Source organism: Maniola hyperantus, chromosome 16 (genome assembly GCF_902806685.2).
Source record: "Maniola hyperantus chromosome 16, iAphHyp1.2, whole genome shotgun sequence".
NCBI lineage: Eukaryota > Metazoa > Arthropoda > Insecta > Lepidoptera > Nymphalidae > Maniola > Maniola hyperantus.
In genome coordinates, this window is record NC_048551.1 from 5,570,809 (window position 1) to 5,589,515 (window position 18,707).

The 18,707-nt window shown below is 38.0% G+C and overlaps 1 protein-coding gene across 2 annotated transcripts in view; it reads left to right on the forward strand.

Annotated features, from left to right (window-relative positions):
* ASPP (Ankyrin-repeat, SH3-domain, and Proline-rich-region containing Protein) overlaps window positions 1-18,707 on the forward strand; it is a 302,304-nt gene that overhangs the window by 64,113 nt on the left and 219,484 nt on the right. The window contains exons 2-3 of one of the 2 annotated variants that reach the window (XM_069503952.1): window positions 5,253-5,307; window positions 12,405-12,558. In XM_069503952.1, coding sequence (XP_069360053.1) covers window positions 5,299-5,307; window positions 12,405-12,558 — 163 coding nt within the window. In that variant the 5' untranslated portion in view covers window positions 5,253-5,298. Of the gene's footprint in view, window positions 1-5,252; window positions 5,308-11,816; window positions 11,899-12,404; window positions 12,559-18,707 lie in introns of those variants that run through there. The other variant, XM_069503953.1, reaches the window with a different exon arrangement.

Below are 18,707 nucleotides of genomic sequence, written 5' to 3' on the forward strand. Positions count from 1 at the left end.
AATTAGCATTCACCGTCATTAGCATTTATTTGCGTCTAGCTTACAAACACTATTTAATTGAAATGTTTCGTGTTGTGTTTGACTATAGGAACTTAGATCTACATTCCCTTATATTAAGCCTGTAAAGATATTTCACTTTTCTTTAAAATGATTTTATGCCATGTTTTAGGCCATGTCCTTGATCGGTCAGTAAATATAACAATATTTTATATGTAGAATATTATTATTAACTAGATGATGCCCGCGACTTCGTCCGCGTGTATTTAGGTTTTTAAAATCACACGGGAATTCTTTGGGATTTTCCGGTATAAAAAGTAGCCTATGTCCGTCCCCAGGATGCAAGCCTCTGTACCAAAGGAGTATGCCCAATCATGGACAGTATTCTCACAAGACGCATTGTACCTTAAATTTTTTATTTCTTATTAAAGCTAAAATAAAAACATAACTTCTCAATAAGTTTCATAAATATTTGTTTTAGGATTAAAAAATCTGAAACTGACTGTTTTATTAAGCCTATAAAGATCCTTTTTTTAATTTCTAGCTAAACCTAACCTCATAATATTGTCATTTTTTATGGTACATATTTCTGAAATGTGGAAACAAAAATTTTGAAGACAGTACATTTGTTCATACTTGAATGGGAATTGTCTTTTCATCATAATCGGTTGAACAGATGGGCCGAGAAAATCTAGCAGCTACGCATTTATTAAAAGTGCATTTATTCGATAAAGTATTACGTGTTATAACACCGATATGAGAATTTGACGCATATTCAAATGTACCTAATGGCAGTTCATTCAAGATGCCTGAGTGCGCATAAGTATTCAAGGAATAGTTCCTGCACGCTAAATATTCATAAATTCAAACAATTTGCGCTCTGGAGTGTAGGAGGGTCGCAACTCGCACGCGTGTTATCAAGATTTCAACTTTAGAGGAGGCTGCGCTCGACATCGGTCACTGGAGTTGAATGAAAGTTCAGAACAAGTTGACTAATACCACGCCGTTGTAAAGACCGAAAGGAATTGCATGCGTGATAGGGTTCAGACGTGACGGTACAAATACTACGGTACTCAGTGTTTGAATAGCAATACAAATAAGGTGTTGGAATGTTCTGACAGTCAATTTATCTTTTGACGGAGCCGAGACACGATAGCATGTGTCTCTCGGCGGATAATAGCCGACGATTTTATCGGATCGGGTGTGCGGAATGTTTATTACGGGCGCCCACGCGACAAAATCAGCGACACGGAAGGGACAAATTGGTTGTCCCGCGGTTCGGGGAATGCTTATGGGAGCGTCGATAGTGGGGTCGAGTAATTTGGGCCGTCGTCGGTCGGTCGCCGTCGCTCGCAAGCTTGCGTGAAATATTTGGTAGCGGCGGGCGCGGCGAACGGCGAGCGATTTGCATACAATGAACCGGCACAATCGAGGGTGGGTCCGACTCTGACTGGAAATCCCGGGCCCTGCTAACATTTCGGAAGTACCGTTTTTGTGCCGTCCAAAACTGTATTGCTGTATTTAGAACAAATCAAGCCATTTTTAGGGTTCCGTACCTCAAAAGGAAAAACGGAACCCTTAAAGGATCACTTTGTTGTCTGTTTGTCTGTCTGTCTGTCTGTCTGTCTGTCGGTCTGTCCGTCTGTCTGTCAAGAAACCTACAGGGTACTTCCCGTTGACTTAGAATCATGAAATTTGGCAGGTAGGTAGATCTTATAGCTGACATTTGGGGAAAAATCTGAAAACCGTGAATTTGTGGTTACACCACACAAAAAAATTTTAATTGTGGTCATGAACTAATAATTAGGATTTTTCAATTTTATAAGTAAGATATCAAGTGGGGTATCATATGAAAGGTCTTCAACTGTACATTCTAAAACAGTTTTATTTTTATTTTTATGTATCATAGTTTTTGAATTATCCTGCAAAATGTCGAAGAAATACGACTGTAGTACGGAAACGTCATTGCGCGAGTCTGACTCGCACTTGGCCGGTTTTTTTAAAGTAACGAAATTTGAAAAATGATCGAAGCTTTTCTCTTTTACTTTATCCTAGGGCCTTATCTACTACACCATGATTTATTAGACATTTTTGTCATACCGTTGAAGTGCATGAATCAATTTTTTTAGAAAATTTAAAGATTAATCCATGCTCATTTAATTAAATGGATGACCAAACTATGATTATGGCTATGATTTTGCTTCTGTTTGATTTAAAAAAACAGATTAACAATTCTAAACTACCTATTATAAAATTAGCTTTCAAAATTAATTGAAGTTCTATTAAACAATTCTAAATTACCTATAAGTAAAAGTAGCTCTAACTTATATCGTAATCAAAGGAAATAAACGTTAAATGTACCTGTAAAGTATAGCCGACAATAACGATATACAATTTCAAAGAGTTATCTAATCTTCGCAATAGTAAAGGATTTTAGAAGCCGGGCGGTATCTAATCGAATTAGAGAATTAAACCTTTTTGAACCCATCTCTATCACATTAAGGGACCACCCCGGAGCTAACACCGTATCACACAGTAAAGATTAATGTCACAACAAGATGGAAAAATCATTAGGTTTATAACATAGTGCGAAGCGTGTTTGTAATATGACTTTAATATACCGGTATCGTATTAGTATTTAATGTAGCCTTTTTTCCGCAACTGTTCTTCGTAATTTTAAAGATTCAGAACCTCATTTATGTCAAAGGTGTTTATTATAATATCCTTATCACCTTCCTCTTTTTAGGGTTCCGTACCCCAAAAGGAATAACGGAACCCTTATAGGATCACGTTGTTGTCTGTCTGTCTGTCTGTACTAACTGTGTCTAACTTCCCGTTGACTTAGAATCATGAAATTTGGCAGGTAGGTAGGTCTTATAGCAGACATAACGAAAAAATCTGAAAACCGTGAATTTAGGGTTACATCACACAAAAAAAATTGTGGTTATGAACTAACCTTTACCTGTGCATTCTAAAACAGATTTTTATTTGTTTTATGTATAATAATTTTTGATTTATCGTGCAAAATATCGAAAAAATACGACTGCAGTACGGACCCCTCGGTGCCCGAGCCTGACTCGCACTTGGCCTTGAATTTTGAATCGGGAATGCTAAATGATGCCAGAAAACTCATCCGCGTGGATATAGGTTTTTAAAAAATCTTCTGGTCCATTTCAGGCATTTGAGCAACCTTGGGCTGAGCTGCCTCCGTTTGAGCTAAATTGAGGCTTGAGGATACTGAAAACGAATACATCAGCTGCTCGGCTGTCGCTACTTAATGCACGGTTTCGACTGAAACTTCGACTGAAGAACATTTTGTCATTGATGAGCAATAAGCAATTTTCACCGAGCCACAATTCTCACTCTTGTGAGAAATGTGGCTCGGTGGAAATTGCTTATAGCGAAGCGCGTCATGGGTTGAGATAGCTTGAGGCACAGCATCTCCTCTTAAGCTTCCGCTGATCAAGACACTGCCTCGACCTGTAGCGAAGAGATGTGTTCAGGCGATCAATCAGATTTTTAATAGAGGTCACTCAGAATGTGAGAGGTCATGATAATTTAATCATGACATCTACTAAGGATCTGATTGGTCGACGGAACACATTTTATCTTTGCTTCCTCTTAGATAGAAACCGAGACTGGGAGCACTTTCAAAAAATCAGGAAGATATTCCAGAGCTCCTCATTCGAAGTCGAATTTATTCTACTACTTCCTCACTTTATTGCTAGCTAAGTTATTCAAGCTATTGGGAAGATGTTAATAAAATAGAATGTTTCTAGATAAACAGAAAACATCACATTTAACTGTACCTAAGCTTTAATGTAAGTACCTGTTTAACATATTCAATTAGAGGTTAGTGTTGTTGTAAGGTAGATTATTAAGTTCACATTATCCATTAGCTTCTTGTCTGTGTTTATTTGGATCTCTTATGGTCCAACTAGCTTATGCTCGCGACTTCGTCCGCGTGGACTACATAAATTTGAAACCCCTATTTCACCCACTTAGGGGTTGAATTTTCCAAAATCCTTTCTTAGCTTACGTCGTAATAGATATCTGCATGCCAAATTTCAGCTCAATCTGTTCAGCAGTTTCAGCTGTGCGTTGATAGATCAGTCAGTCAGTCAGTCAGTCACCTTTTCCTTTTATATATTTAGAATGCGAGCTAGATCCAAATTTTTATTCATTTGGGTGGCTCAAACCACTAAATTAGTGCAATCGTAATATTGCTTAACGCCTGACAAAGCGATCGCCCCATGGCCCAGTGGAATGTTTTCTCCCAGATCCTTGTCTCCTCTAAAATCCGCATCTTGATGTCGAGTCCAGATCCTTTCTATCAAGTTACTTCACGCTGGTAACACATTTTACGTGTTGAAAACTCTGTAGTACCTACCTATAGTAAGTAAATTCTTGTAAATTAAACAAAAATCAGAACCACACGTTTTTTTGCAAAGTGTGTGGGTGTATAATTTTCAAAAATATTCGTCTACATTTTTATTACGTGTTGCTAGTTACGTAGTATGTAATTTGTATGGAATATACTCTACAAAGTAAATTTACTAATCCTACACCTAAGCTCGTGTCAGTGAAGCTTATGGAAGTTCTCAGACATGTCTCAAACTCACTCCGAAACATCTTGTCCTGTTGGATTGCTTATACATTGATATCTATGTAATTTCTAAGAATATCTCGTAAATAACTAATAATTATTCTTTATCCTCTTATGGATTTTTTTATTTTTTTATTCAGATACAAGTTAATCCTTGGCTGATCTCGTGAAAAGCACTCTAAGATGGAAGCGTGCTAACCTGGAAGGAATATGGCAGTTTTTACTAAACTCATATCGCTACGGTTTCTACACGGCATCGTACCGGAACGCTAAATAGCTTGGTGGCACGGCTTTTGCCGGTAGGGTGGTAACTAGCCACGGCCGAAGCCACCAGACCAGACCAGAGAAAATTTAGAAATTATAAAATTCCAAATTTCTCCTGCCGGCCCCGGGAATCGAACCCGGGAACATAAAGTGTCCATTTGACTTTGACTTCATCTATAAAACCGTATAACCATCAATTTGTCACTTTTAGGGCAAAGGTCAATAAAATGAGTATCAAACTCCGATAGGCGAAGGGATAAGAAGAGCAGAGTAGATGGAGAAAACTTGAGTGTAACCAGCACTTCTCTTCAAAGAAAGAGGAGATCTTTTCAGAAAACCCTTTATTTTTCAGCATATTTTTAATGTATTCCTTCTTTATTTGCAGGCAGACTGTGGCATAAAGGCGTAACCACACATGTCCCCCAAATATTATGATTCCGGTAAGTTCTTCAAATTAATAAACAGTCCACTGTCTGCTAGGCGATTCCAGGAAAGTTGCATCAAACATCATTGCAAACTCAGTTGCTGTAATGAGGTAAAATGGTATTTCTGTAGGTAACAATGCATTTCAGTCAATAGTGAGAGTGTCAGGCAATTATTCGGCGGCAGGCCCTCTGATGTTTTAAATAGATATATTAAAGTTTCTACAAGACACTGAAATGCGTATTGACTGGTTTTTTTTAAGGTTTATATGTATAAGAAGTTAATTTATCTTAATTAGATTATATTGAGCTTGTATAGGTAGTGAGAACTAATGTGGTTGTTTACACCTTCGGTCTTCATTTCTGCCTACTGATTCGTTAACTCAGTGTCTTACACTAAATGATAGCCACCAAGTTAATTGTACATTTATTTTTAATCCACTGAAGGGTTTCTACGAAAAATATTTTGATTTCACTCAATGATGCAGCAATGTGGAACCAACTAAAGACAAATGAGCTTGGTGGCTATCATTTAGTGTTAGACACTGAACTGGCGAATCGCCCAGCAGTAGGTTAAAAACATTACCCACAGCGCTTGTTGAGCTTGAATGCTAGGCACCCCTACCAGTAATTACGTAAACATCTGCTCCAAGGCAGCTGGAAGACTTATTGCAAGGGTAATAAAGGAAGCAAACGCGTTTATAGAATACCAAAGGGTTTTTACACCCGCATATAAGGCGTTGGACATATAAATGGCAAGACGGCACAGCCAGCAGCACTGCATGACGTCTCTTTCTGCGGTATATTCCCCAACTAGATGATACCTGCGACTCGTCCGCACAAATATCCGTTTTTTTAATTCTACGGAAAGTCTTTCGTTTTTCGTTAGGACGACCTAAAGGTCGGGGGTTCGATCCCGGGCACGCACCTTTAACTTTTCGGAGTTAGGTATGTGCGTTTTAAGTAATTAAATATCACTTGCTTTAACGGTGAAGGAAAACATCGTGAGGAAACCTGCATGCCTGAGAGTTCTCCATAATGTTCTCAAAGGTGTGTGAAGTCTGCTAATCCGAAGTAATACATAGGTCTATGGCTAATCCGCATTTGGCCAGTTGCAGTGTTGGAGGCCCTTCTCACTCTGAGAGAAGACCCGTGCTCTGTACCTGTAGTGAGCCGGCGATGGGTTTATCATGATGATGGTGATGACCTTATAATGCTTCCCCGGAGCCCATACTCAGCGCACGCCACTGGACTTGTACAATCTCTATTTAGCTAGGGGAAACCAGTTTTTTCTGCACCCTTTAAAGTTGTCAAAAGTTCAATAAGTGGTACCTACCGCTACACTTCGTAGCTTGTAATACACTACCTTGCATTACAAATAGGTACCTACTACATAGGAGTCTGGTTGGACTCAATGCCGGCGTGAGCCGACCCACGTTGTGTGCGTCCAAGTCTTTAGATCTAGACTATAATAGGTTCCCTTTTCAAGTTTTCAAACTAGTTGTGCCTTTTGTGGGAAAATGCGTTTATTCGTTGTTAGAAGGGTTTTTGTTTGAATTGATATGTTCAAGGTGTTTTAAATAAATATAATATTGTATAGAATATCATAATATTATTGTTGCTAACATACCTATTGATAGATTCTTTTAGAAATATTAATGTAAATAATATCGTCAATTTTTTTTTACCTATAGGTACTTATTTATAATTTGTGCCAATAATGGGAACGATGCATCAATGGCAAAATAAACGTAGGTAACTACGTCACGCTATTTTTATATGAAAACGTGACGTATCTCTACCTAGTATAAAATAAAGTCGCTTCCCGCGTCTGTATGTATGTATGAACGCGTAGATCTTTTAAAATACGCAACGGATTTTAATGCGGTTTTCACCAATAGATAGTGTGATTCAAGAGGAAGGTTTATAGCTATAGTTTAATATTGTTTTGTGCTAATTTGTTGAAAAATGACGACAATTGTTCATGATTTCGGATGAAATCAAGCTGACTGAGAGGTTTTAACGAAAATGCTGTGTTATTGTTTTGAAATATAACAAAATAACCACAGTGACAACATTAGTATCTACATTGCACCCCGTGCAAAGCCGGGGCGGGTCGCTAGTCTCTATATATAAAAATGAATCACTGAATCAGTTGCTGATCGCAAATCTCGAGAACAGCTGAACCGATTTCGCTAATTATTTTTTCATAATATTCCTTGAAGTACGGGGATGGTTCTTACGGGGAGAAAATTAAAAAAAAAACCTGAAAAAGTATCGACTGTTAGGCGGTACGAAGTTCGCCGGGGCAGCTAGTGACAAATAAATTAGACTAACTTTGATCGTTAACAGCAGTGATGTGGGTAACAGGGCGTTTAGGGAAACGCAGCCGAGGGACAGTCCTCGGCCTAGCATCACAAACTGGGTCCAATAGCCCATGCTGTCGCTTATCGTTAATTGTATGACCTTATAAAAAATTTATTCAACCGTAAACCAACACAAAAAGAACTTTGTAAGAAGTCAGCCCTTTTCAAGGAATAGTCTTCAGTGCATAGCTTATATGCGTAATACGGCGCAAAGAAACCATTTTCCCAGCAATTTCTTGGATATAAGTTTTCCATTTTTGTTTATTCTCTATTTTAGGTAGGCATAAATTGTTGTAGTTTTAATTATACATACATATTTATATGTAAACTTGCAATTAGTCGATATAAAAATAAAAAAGTTAAATACTTACACACGCATATTACGACTGGTCGGCCTATCTCTCTTCACACAAACGTATATTTGCGTGTAATTTTGTAGACGCGTTCTAAAAACAAATATCTCTGTCTGTCTGTGACTTGCCAGATTTCCATAAAAATATCCCTGAGTCCGTGTAACTTTGAAACCAACAATATTTTAATGGAAATCTGGAAAACCACAGACATATAATATTATTATGTACTAGCTGATGCCCGCGACTTTGCAAAATCCCGCGGGAACTCTTTGATTTTCCGGGGTAAAAAGTAGCCTATGTGTTAATCCAGGGTATAATCTATCTCCATTCCAAATTTCATCCAAATCCGTTCAGCCGTTTGAGTAACAAACATCCAAACATCCACACTTTCACATTTTATAATATTATATTAGGATTAGGATTATTTGTCTATATTAAAGGACTGGTGCAAGTTTGACCCTGCCGTGCTTTTGTAAGTTTAACCTTTGTAGGTATTACTTACAGGCTTTTGTTTACGTTATAAATAGAGTCAGGGTACCATAAAAAACTTAAATAGGTTCTTTATTTGCATACATCCGTGCTATTAATACTTGAATTGAAAGGCTTTATAAAATTCTAAGCATCTAAAAGTGCTCATGTCGCGCGCTCGTATAAAATAGAGCGGTGTAATTGAAAGGCTAATATAATATGAATAGCAACTAAGCTTATTCACTGCTCCGTAACAAACACGATTATGTTGATGGTTTTGATGAATTGACGCTGAATTGAGGTGACTGGTGGGGGGATTTTGGTGAGGTGAGGAGGGTTTGCTCTTATTTGGTGTGAACTAGTGACGACGGATAAACGGTCCAAAATTAAAGGCGCGTTCCTACTCTGTCGTGACGATAAAATTAGTCATGCAGTTTACAGCGGCATCGTTTGTATAATAAGATTTGAATGGAGGTGTTAACATATAGGACGGCACGATTAACCGTCGTCCACGACTCTTTTTTCTAACAACGATACAAGGATAAATTACGGTGACGACATAGTGGAAACGCGCCGTAACGCGGTCTCTCCGTCACTCGCTCCATACAAACTTAGTTTTAATTCTCATTTGAATCAATTAAACTTGATGCCATTTTGTTGACGCGTTATAGAAACTAATATCGAAGTCTGTGGTTTGCCATATCTTTTGTAAAAATAACTATATAGTTTTAAAGTCAGATACGGTTTAAATCTTTGAGCTCGTTGAAGCTAAATATTTCAAAGAAAATCTGGCGAACCACAGACACAGATATTAACTTTGAGAATGTGTTTAGAAAATTACATCGAGTTTGATTGGTTAATATTCAAATGAGAACCAAACTATAGAATAAATGTAGCTGAAGCTTCCCACGCCAAACTTTAATTTAAGGAGTGTTACAACTTACAACGTTAAATCCTGACGACTAAAATATAATACCTACCAATGTCACGAGGTAATAATATGTAGTTTCAACTTCTAATAATGTGATTTGAAGCCATTTTCTACCAGGTGGCGCTCACGAGGCAATGTTTGCACCTCGGTGCTTCCATTACTTTTAAAGTTTCTTGAAATAGCTTGTCGCTTGCAATTTTTACTTTATTTTACGGAGAAAATAAGATAACTAAGGAAAATAGGGTAATGTCCTTCCGAGAGAGTGCCGATTTTTCTTAAAGTGATTTTTTCTACAACATTGTATAGATACCTACTTGGACTTGTTTATATACTGACCTAAATACAAAGAAGATTTAAAATGAACATCTAGATAATAGGCAGAACCAGCGAGAGCTGATGCATGCTATAGCGTAATACTAGATTCTATACCTAACACCTACCTACTAGTACTAGACTAGATGATACTCGCGACGTTGTTGTCTGCGTGGATTTTTACACCAAAATAGATAGAGTTTGAGAACTGAAACTCAATTTTTTTTTTTTCATAAAACCCAGATGTGTCTATGGATAGGTCTTCAAAAATAATATTGAGGTTTCTAATATGATTTTTTTCTAAACTGAATAGTTTGCGCGAGAGATATGTCCAAAGTGGTAAAATGTGTGTGTGTGTGTGTGTGCCCCCTATAACTTCTAAAATAAGAGAATGATAAAACTAAAAAAATATATGATGTACCTACATTACCATGCAAACTTCTACCGAAAATTAGTTTGAACGAAATCTTGTTAGTAGTTTTTGATTTATCGTGCAAAATATCGATAAAATACGATTGTACTACGGAACCCTCAGTGAGCGAGACTGATTCGCACTTGCCCGGTTTTTTTTAATAGATGCGCTTGGTTGCCATTACACCTGTGATGGTGGCGTATGAAAAAAATACTCTGTGGATGGTGCAGCCACATCGAGTGTGCTTGCATAGAAGATGCCTATTTATTGCCGGACCTTAGACGTCAGCCTACAACTCGGTGGGTCGGGGGTTCGATCCCGTGCACGCCCTTATTACTTTTCGGAGAAATTTGAGTTTTAAGTAATTAAATATCCGGAAAACATCGTAAGGAAACTGCATGCCTGAGAGTGCTCGATAATGTTCTCAAAAGGGTATGAAGTTTGCCAATCTGCACTTGGCTATAAACATAGGTACCTATAATATGAGTACGTTGCAAATTTTAAAGGTCTCAAACAATAAAATAGATCATTGATCTATGTAGTAGAAGACTAACTAGAACACGACTCCAAAATGTCACGTTTTCAACGGCAATTCTTGCAAAATATCTTTAACAATATTATGTTCTGCTACAGTGAAAGGATCGATTCGCATCAGTGATTTTGTATTATTATCTTTTTAATGGAAATATGAATTTCGTAGCAATAAATACTGTAGAGGTACAGCGCACTTAGATTGCATATCCAAAGTGTAATTTGTTGAAAATTCAAACATATTTTAAACATTGAGTTACACCATGGAACATGCCACGATAAAAAAATTGACTTTACTAAAATATTATACTTTGACGTAAGAATTTTTACACCTTTATTACCTGTTATCTCCCAAAGCCACCATGATCCAAGTTTCATAATCGTTGATCGTTCCTCCCTGTGTTGGGGACAATACGCAGAGAAACTTTCAGCTTTTATAAGATAACGAAGGTCTGGCACACGCTGGCTCTTAGTCCATAAAGCACGTTAGGTGAAATTGTACACATTGTACATGTGACATTGATTCCCTTTTGCTGCTCTAATAATGACAGCTCTCTGTAAATAAAGGTTTGAATAATAATTCCTATATTATAATTTCAAACATAAAAATCCTTGGTTAAATAATAGTCTTGATAAGTATCTATATCTCGATTTTAAAAAATAAATTGCTAGCCCTGAATATTCCTAATTTATTAATTAATTTTATTGTAAATATGTTGCACGAAAGATATATCTATTTATCTGTCGACTATTCTTGACTGCAATCTAACTGGAATCTATTTTATTCCTCTAATATCTTTTACAAGTAGAACAGCTGTTTATGCGATCTAATTTGATTATGTATTCCTTTATTACTTCGGCTCCCAATAGACGCAAAGTAATTAATACCCTAGAGTCAACAAAGGACGTAACACACCTTTAGGTTTTAGCAATTGCAGACCTTGATGCATTAAACTGAAGGTTCAAATTGTTAAAGAAATATATACGCACGTCTTGTAACTTAAATTAGTCGATGCTACTTATTCGTTCGCGCTGACACTCGATAGACAGAAAGACAGACGAAAGTGCTAGTTTATCTATTAACTATGCGGTGTGAAATGTGAATGTATTTATATTGGTTGATTTACATTTTGATAAAGCCAATTAATTACTTGTTACAGGTGAAAATGTCTCTTTGTTAGACTGATTGGTACATGGTAAACGACTTTAGCAACTGGGTGTAGTAGGTACCTGTAGGTATGTTGATTTAAATTAATTATGATTGCCTATTTAGTGTTTTTTAAGTTTATAAAAACTGGTAGAGGGTGTCTAAGAACTCAGAACCGATATGTGGCAAAGGGCGTTTTCAATATTGCGCCATCCTGAGTGGTGGTAAACTACCTCTTGAACTCGTTCTATTTCATAACAGCATGGAAGTTAGAGCGGTTACTAGTTGCCACGTCTCCCAGTTATGCTATAAAGACCGGTAGGGCTAAAATACAGTCAGCAAACACTTGCCCCACTAGATTACAACCTACAAATTCCTAAAAGGCCGGCAACGCATCGGCGGTTCCTCTGGTGCTGCAAATGTTCATGGGCGGCGGTAATCACTTAACATCAGGTGACCCGCCTGCTCGTTTGCTCGTTATCTCTATTTAAAAAAAACCTGGTCGTGTCAGAGAGAGAGAAAGAATCATTAAATCAAAGCACTGCGTATGAGAGGTCATTAGAAACTGGTCTTAGCACGTTGTTTGTTATTGCAGATGATAGTGCGAGTGTGGTGCGAAACCGGCGCGGGTTGGTCCCCGACGCCGGTGCCGGTGACGCCACACACCACCAGCCGCGACGTACTCGACTGCTGCCGCGACCCTGGCGATGAGCCCTGTCTCCTGCTCAGCGTGCATCCTCACCATGGAGGTAATTAAGATCTCTTCACTTTTAAAATGCTTTTGAATGTCAGCGTGCGCGGACCTTAGACTAGCAGCCCAGGGAGGAAGTGACTGTGTAGACGCCCAAAATTCGATAGCCCGTATGGTGTCAAATGAAGATGAGTGGCACAGGTACGGTCAGATGCTGCGAGCCATAATGGAAGATGGAAGGCAAGAACAAAAGAAGAGAGAGCACTTATAGAGGGTCAGCACGAAGTAATGTAATACGGTTCCGTGCTGATCTTGCAGAGGGAGAGGCTCTTATTTGAATTCCACGCATTCGATTTTTTTTTACGGACTTAATATGGCAACAGGGCTAAAATTCAACGCTAAACGTAGGTACATATTGGTACTGATTCTGAGCACACCTTAGAGTGTTCGCATCCTCTTACTAATATGAAAAGGACAGACACAGTTTGACAGTTTTAAATTTAATTTAGAGCCGTCAAACTACGTGACTTTAGCTGCCAGTCGCGAGCCTATTGTTTAAATTTATAGCGTACATTAAAATTTAGAGTCTATAATGTAAAATTCATGTTCAATCCCTTTTTAGCAATATTAAAAGGAAAAAGATACAGATACTCTAAATTTAGTTTAGGTAGACAAAGATAACAGAATCGGCGCCTTAGTACTTACCTTCAGATGAAAATAAAATAAACAGATAACCTCTGCCAGTGAACTTGCACAATGAACAGTGATCCTTGCAGTCTTATCAACTTACTTGCAATTTTACAAGTTCTTTACCTTACCTTCTGGCAATTAGGCAAAGTCAAAATAAACTGCCATATAATTACTTAATAACTAATTAGAGCGTTGACGTTAGATTATGTAGTATAATTAACATATTATGTTACCAATATGTCACGTCGGTGAGGCGACAAAGTGTAGGTAATTGCTAGTTGATTAAGCATTCCTTGTGGGCTGTGGCCTATCACTATGTTGACGTGCTTAATTCCGATATTGGATACCGTGGTGATTATGTTTACTTGGCTATAAGGCTTGGAAGCCCACAGCTCACCTAAAATACAACGCCTACATTTTATAAATTAAAAATTTTGAGTTAATGCCTGCTTAGCTACCTGGTCTACCTTTTTTTTCTCATGAGGGCAATCAATTTTAGAGTTCCATGCCAATACTTGTGGCAGCCATGTAAAGCAGCTCTTTGCTGACTGGAATTACAGTAGCTTCCTCAGGGTGTACGATCTGTTTCCCTAGGTTTATGCATTAGAGCGCGCCAGTCTCGTCAGACTCCTGGCATAGGTAGTCTGCAGATATCTGTGCCCGGAGCGTAAGGTTGTATAGTCCGCCACAGGTGAGATGGCAATCCAGGTATGAGGCGGAGGGACGCCCCGCACACCCGCACGTCACCTGCGTTCGCCTACACCGTATTAGCGCGGGGGCTGTGCGGGTGTACGGGACGTTACCTCCCTGATTGACATCTCGACCTGTCGCGTACTATATAAATGTGTCTATTTAGTCCACAATTACCAGTTAAGTTAGGCATAGCCCGCATAGGTAAAATGTAAATTTAATGCCCTCGCTAAAAGTTGCAAAAACTGATAGCACAGCGATGTCAAGACGAACTATTCCCACAAAAAGCCCCGCTACGTTACGGAGATGTCACTTTAATTCGCCCTAACAGTACTTGATGGGCCTTCCCTGTCGCAAATCGCCGTGAGATAGGGAACGTAATGTAGATAGGTACCTATTGCAAGTCCCATATAAACGGTATCTAAACGATAACTAATTTGAAAATCGATGTAACGTATCAGACGATTTCTCTTTCGCAGATATATTATCAGAAAGGGAGCCGGTTTTATTTTCGGGGTTTATCTAAATAATTATCCGATTGATATGATTACCTATGTTCATTAAGAATTAGTACTATACTTTTTATACAATGTATGTACCTACCTAATATTATAGTAGTCACTAAAGGCAGACAGCAAGGCACCTGAAGAAGAAAAATATGGTTAGGTCATAAGGTGCTCCAATGGGAGTTATGGTCCAAACGGCAGAGGCAGAGGAGAGTATGAGGCCGTGACTATTTTACAGAAAATTTGCAGTGCGGATGTGATTTGCAGAAAACTTAAAGGAATGATAGTTTTTTTTACGGCACGGCAAACTGTGCCTAGCATAATTACGGTATTTTTCGGGCAAAAGTGTCTGTCGCATTTATAATCCATACTTTTCATATTATTAATGTGAAAGGGTATGTCTGTCTGTCTGCTAGCTTTTCACAGACCATCCACTCAACTGATTTTGACAAAATTCGGTACATCCCGGAGACAACTCTTTCATGAAAATTGCCAAAAGACATGCCTTCTCGTAGTGGCGTTGTTAAGAAGGCCGGCATCGGCGCCTTTGTGAGAGAAAGTGTTCGAAGAAAATGATGCATTTACTACGTAACAATTACATACACACAAATACAGAGTAGGGTTGTAACGTAACAATATTAAAAGCTGCTAATTCAAAATCCTTGTGGTGAAGTGGTGATAGCCTAGTGGTTAGGATGTCGGCCTTTTATTCGGGAGGTCTGGGATTCGATCACCTCAAACTTTATGGAGATGGATGAAGGGAAATCGTGACTCGTGAGGAAACCTGTAGAGTTCTCCATGCTGTTATCGAAGGTATAATATGGCCAAACCCACTCGCCACACGAAGTGAGCCAGCGATGGGTTGATGATGATGACGATGATTCTAATTCCGAAAATAGAGTCTTAGCATGTCAAGCAGAATAAGTAAGACAGCCTTTCTCGCGGTCTTTTTATTGATAAAGCGTTGCAAACGCTGCGAAAGAGATATGTCGCATAGATTGTGCTAGGATCTACTTTCCTACATTGATTGTAGCAATGTGATACTGATAAATGATAACTTTCGTGGTAAACTGACTAACGTAATTACTGCTAGTAATCGGCTACATCGAGAATCGGTATGCCATGAACGCGAAGTTACAGCCCTATTCAGCAACATAAAGGGAGGTGCTCTACACAGTTTATCTTGCGGTTACTCTCGGCAAAAACGAGACGCCTCAGTAATTGGCTCTCGATCGAGTCCTCCGTGGGAAAGATATGTCCGAAATGACATTTTCACTCGTCACTACGGTCAAGGAAATCCTTCGACCTCGGGTTTTAATTCGCTTTAATTATATTTTACTAGATGACGCCAGCAACTTCGTACGCGTGGATTTTGGTCCCATGGGAACTATTTGATTTTCCTGGATAAAAGCAATATTATGTGCGTCACCAACATGCATGACACCCGTGACTTCTTCTACGTTAATTTAGATTTTTTAGGGATCCTGTGAGAACTCTTGACTTTCCAGGAATATGTTCATACTCGGGATTTTCAAATTTCGTCTAAATCGGTTAAACGGATGGACCGTGAAAAGCTAGCAGACAGACAGACTGACGCAATTGACCGACGTCCACTTTGATGCGGTCTATCATAATGCGGAATGCGGGATGCGGGAATAGTTTATAATGATATACAATGGATATCATTATAAAATATTCCCTTTTATTAATATGTGGTATTTTCACACGGAGCTACCTCGGCAGCCGTCACAAATAGGTACTTAATACTTTTAATAGAATAAATACATGAATAATAAAAATTAATAAACTAGAACGTAAACATAAGGGTATTCGAGACGGGTAAATTACTATTTAAGTGACTTGTAATTGCACTGATAAACTTCGAATAGAATTAACTGTGTGAACCCAATTAAAAAATACACAATGAAAAAAATATTAGCATCACATCAGATATAGATCTTAATATCATTTCGCAGAAGCAGAATAAGTAAGTACATTAATTTCTCATCAGAAAAACATGCAAAGCAAATTACAGGGAGAGACGAAAATAACTATAATTTGGTGTAATGAACTCATGTATGTGAAAATGACCAGTGTGCTTAGTACGAGATTTTATACCACGCTGACGGTGATAGAATTCGAGCATCGAAATACTACAAGTAAATATAAGGCCTTGTTTCAAAGCTTTGAGTTAGTCATACTTTTACAGCCAGCGCGCTTTAAGCGAACGTTGTAAAATTAAAAGTGGTACTGAATTTTTGACTTTAGCTCATGGAACTTTCGGCCCATTTTACTCTGACGTCATTATGTTTCGATCTTGAATTCTATCATCGTTGGGTCAGATGTAAAATCTTATACTAAGCCTATCACATTGCGCACGCAAGGGGTGCTTCATATTACTGTGGTTTGCAAATTATTGCACTTACACTTACTGGGTGACAAAATGAACAAGACAAGAATAAATAAAGTATGTATATGGAACTATAATAATTAAAAGAAATTTTCTTCTGGGTATTTAAAATATCAGTTAATTTTGTGGTTCTTGAAACCTATGTAAATTAAATTGAAGTGACAGGACCAAAAGAGTATTCCTTTTCTTTTCTCAGATTTATTGAGGATCGGAGTGTCTAATTTTATTACCTATCATCATCATCACGATCAACCCATCGCCAGCTCACTACAGAGCACGGGCACTCCCCTCAGAGTGAGAAGGGTTTTTCCATGGTCTATCACGCTGGCCAAGTGCGGATTGGCAGACTTCACACAACCATTGAGAACATTATGGCGAACTCTTAGGCATGCAGGTTTCCTCGCGATGTTTTTCTTCACTGTTAAAGCAAGTGATATCTGACTACTTAAAACGCACATTATTATGATCAGGCCTAAGACGGTCTTTCATAACCTCTGACCCCAACCTTTTTTCAAGCTTGCACGGTATAACGTTATTTTTCCATAATTCAGTAACGACTAACGACTCTCAAGACGTCTGCTCACACGAATTTATTATCATAAGTTCCTTTGAAATAGTTAGCCCCATTATGCGCATTGTACGCAAGTGTTAATTGCCTACATTTTTTTCGTAGGCGCTTCACCAAATACATAGTTCAACAGATAGAAAATTCTATCATTGACAGATTTATGTATTTATTACCGTCTGGGAATAGTATCGGAACGAAAACCCGTTTTGCTTACGAATGTTAAAACACCTATTTACGATTTAATATAACTATATGTTAGAGAACAACTTAGTAACTTATAAATATACGCACTCTTAACCTACCTTAGTACCTATTTAATTTAATCAACTCGTAACTCGTAGTCGTAAGTAACGAATAAATAATTAAAAAGCATTTATTAACAAAATGTTTTTAATCGTCAAAAATAAAGAAGCTTAATATGTACCTACATTCAGATTATAATAAGTAGTACAGGCATTATTAATGAGTTACGTACTTAATTTCCGTGTTGTCACGGATTGTCTTTTTAAATCAAACACAGGCTTGAATGTTTGTGAAGCTCACGGGCTTTTGTCTTCTAATGAGCTTGTGTATAAGGTCTATTACACGATATTAAGTAGGTCGGAACTTATCGCTCCAACCGACCAAGTTTAAAGGAGCACTTACTTTTCCAGTTTCTTCCCGATTATTTTCGTTAGAAGCAGACGGATTCCGAGACTTGGGTTTTATGTATGTAGTAAATATTGACCATTCAAAAGAGCTTGGAAAGGATTACTTGAAAAAAACATAAGTATAGGGTTTGAAATCCAAGCATCACTTTAATGTGCTGTCAGATATTTATATAGGTACCTACTGTACCTTCAGTTTATCAAAATTTAAGTCCTTGACGTAACTTATTGAGTTTCTTAATTTTCTAAAATATACCTCTAGATTAGCACTTTACTGCGATCACACCTGGTGGTAAGTGAAGAAACAGCATTACATAGATGGAGCGCGTGCGCTATTACCTTTATACAGATTTGCAGAGCTTTATCTATACTTCTATACTTATCTATATCTATACTATTATTTAAAGAAAAGAGGTAATGTCGTTAAGTTTGTTTGTAGGGGGTACTACTGAACCGATTTTAAAAATTCTTTCACTAGAGAGCTACACTTAGAAAGCTACATTATTTCTGAGTGACATAGGCTATACGAGATCTTTAAAAACCTAAATCTACGCGGGCGAAGCCGCGGGGATCAGCTAGTACTTAATACGGAGTTAAAGAGGTTTTTGTGCGTGAATTGGAATATCAACCATGTAAGTATGTACAAGCCCTACGATGCCTTGGGGATCCACGATAGAAAGGTGACAGAAAAACTAA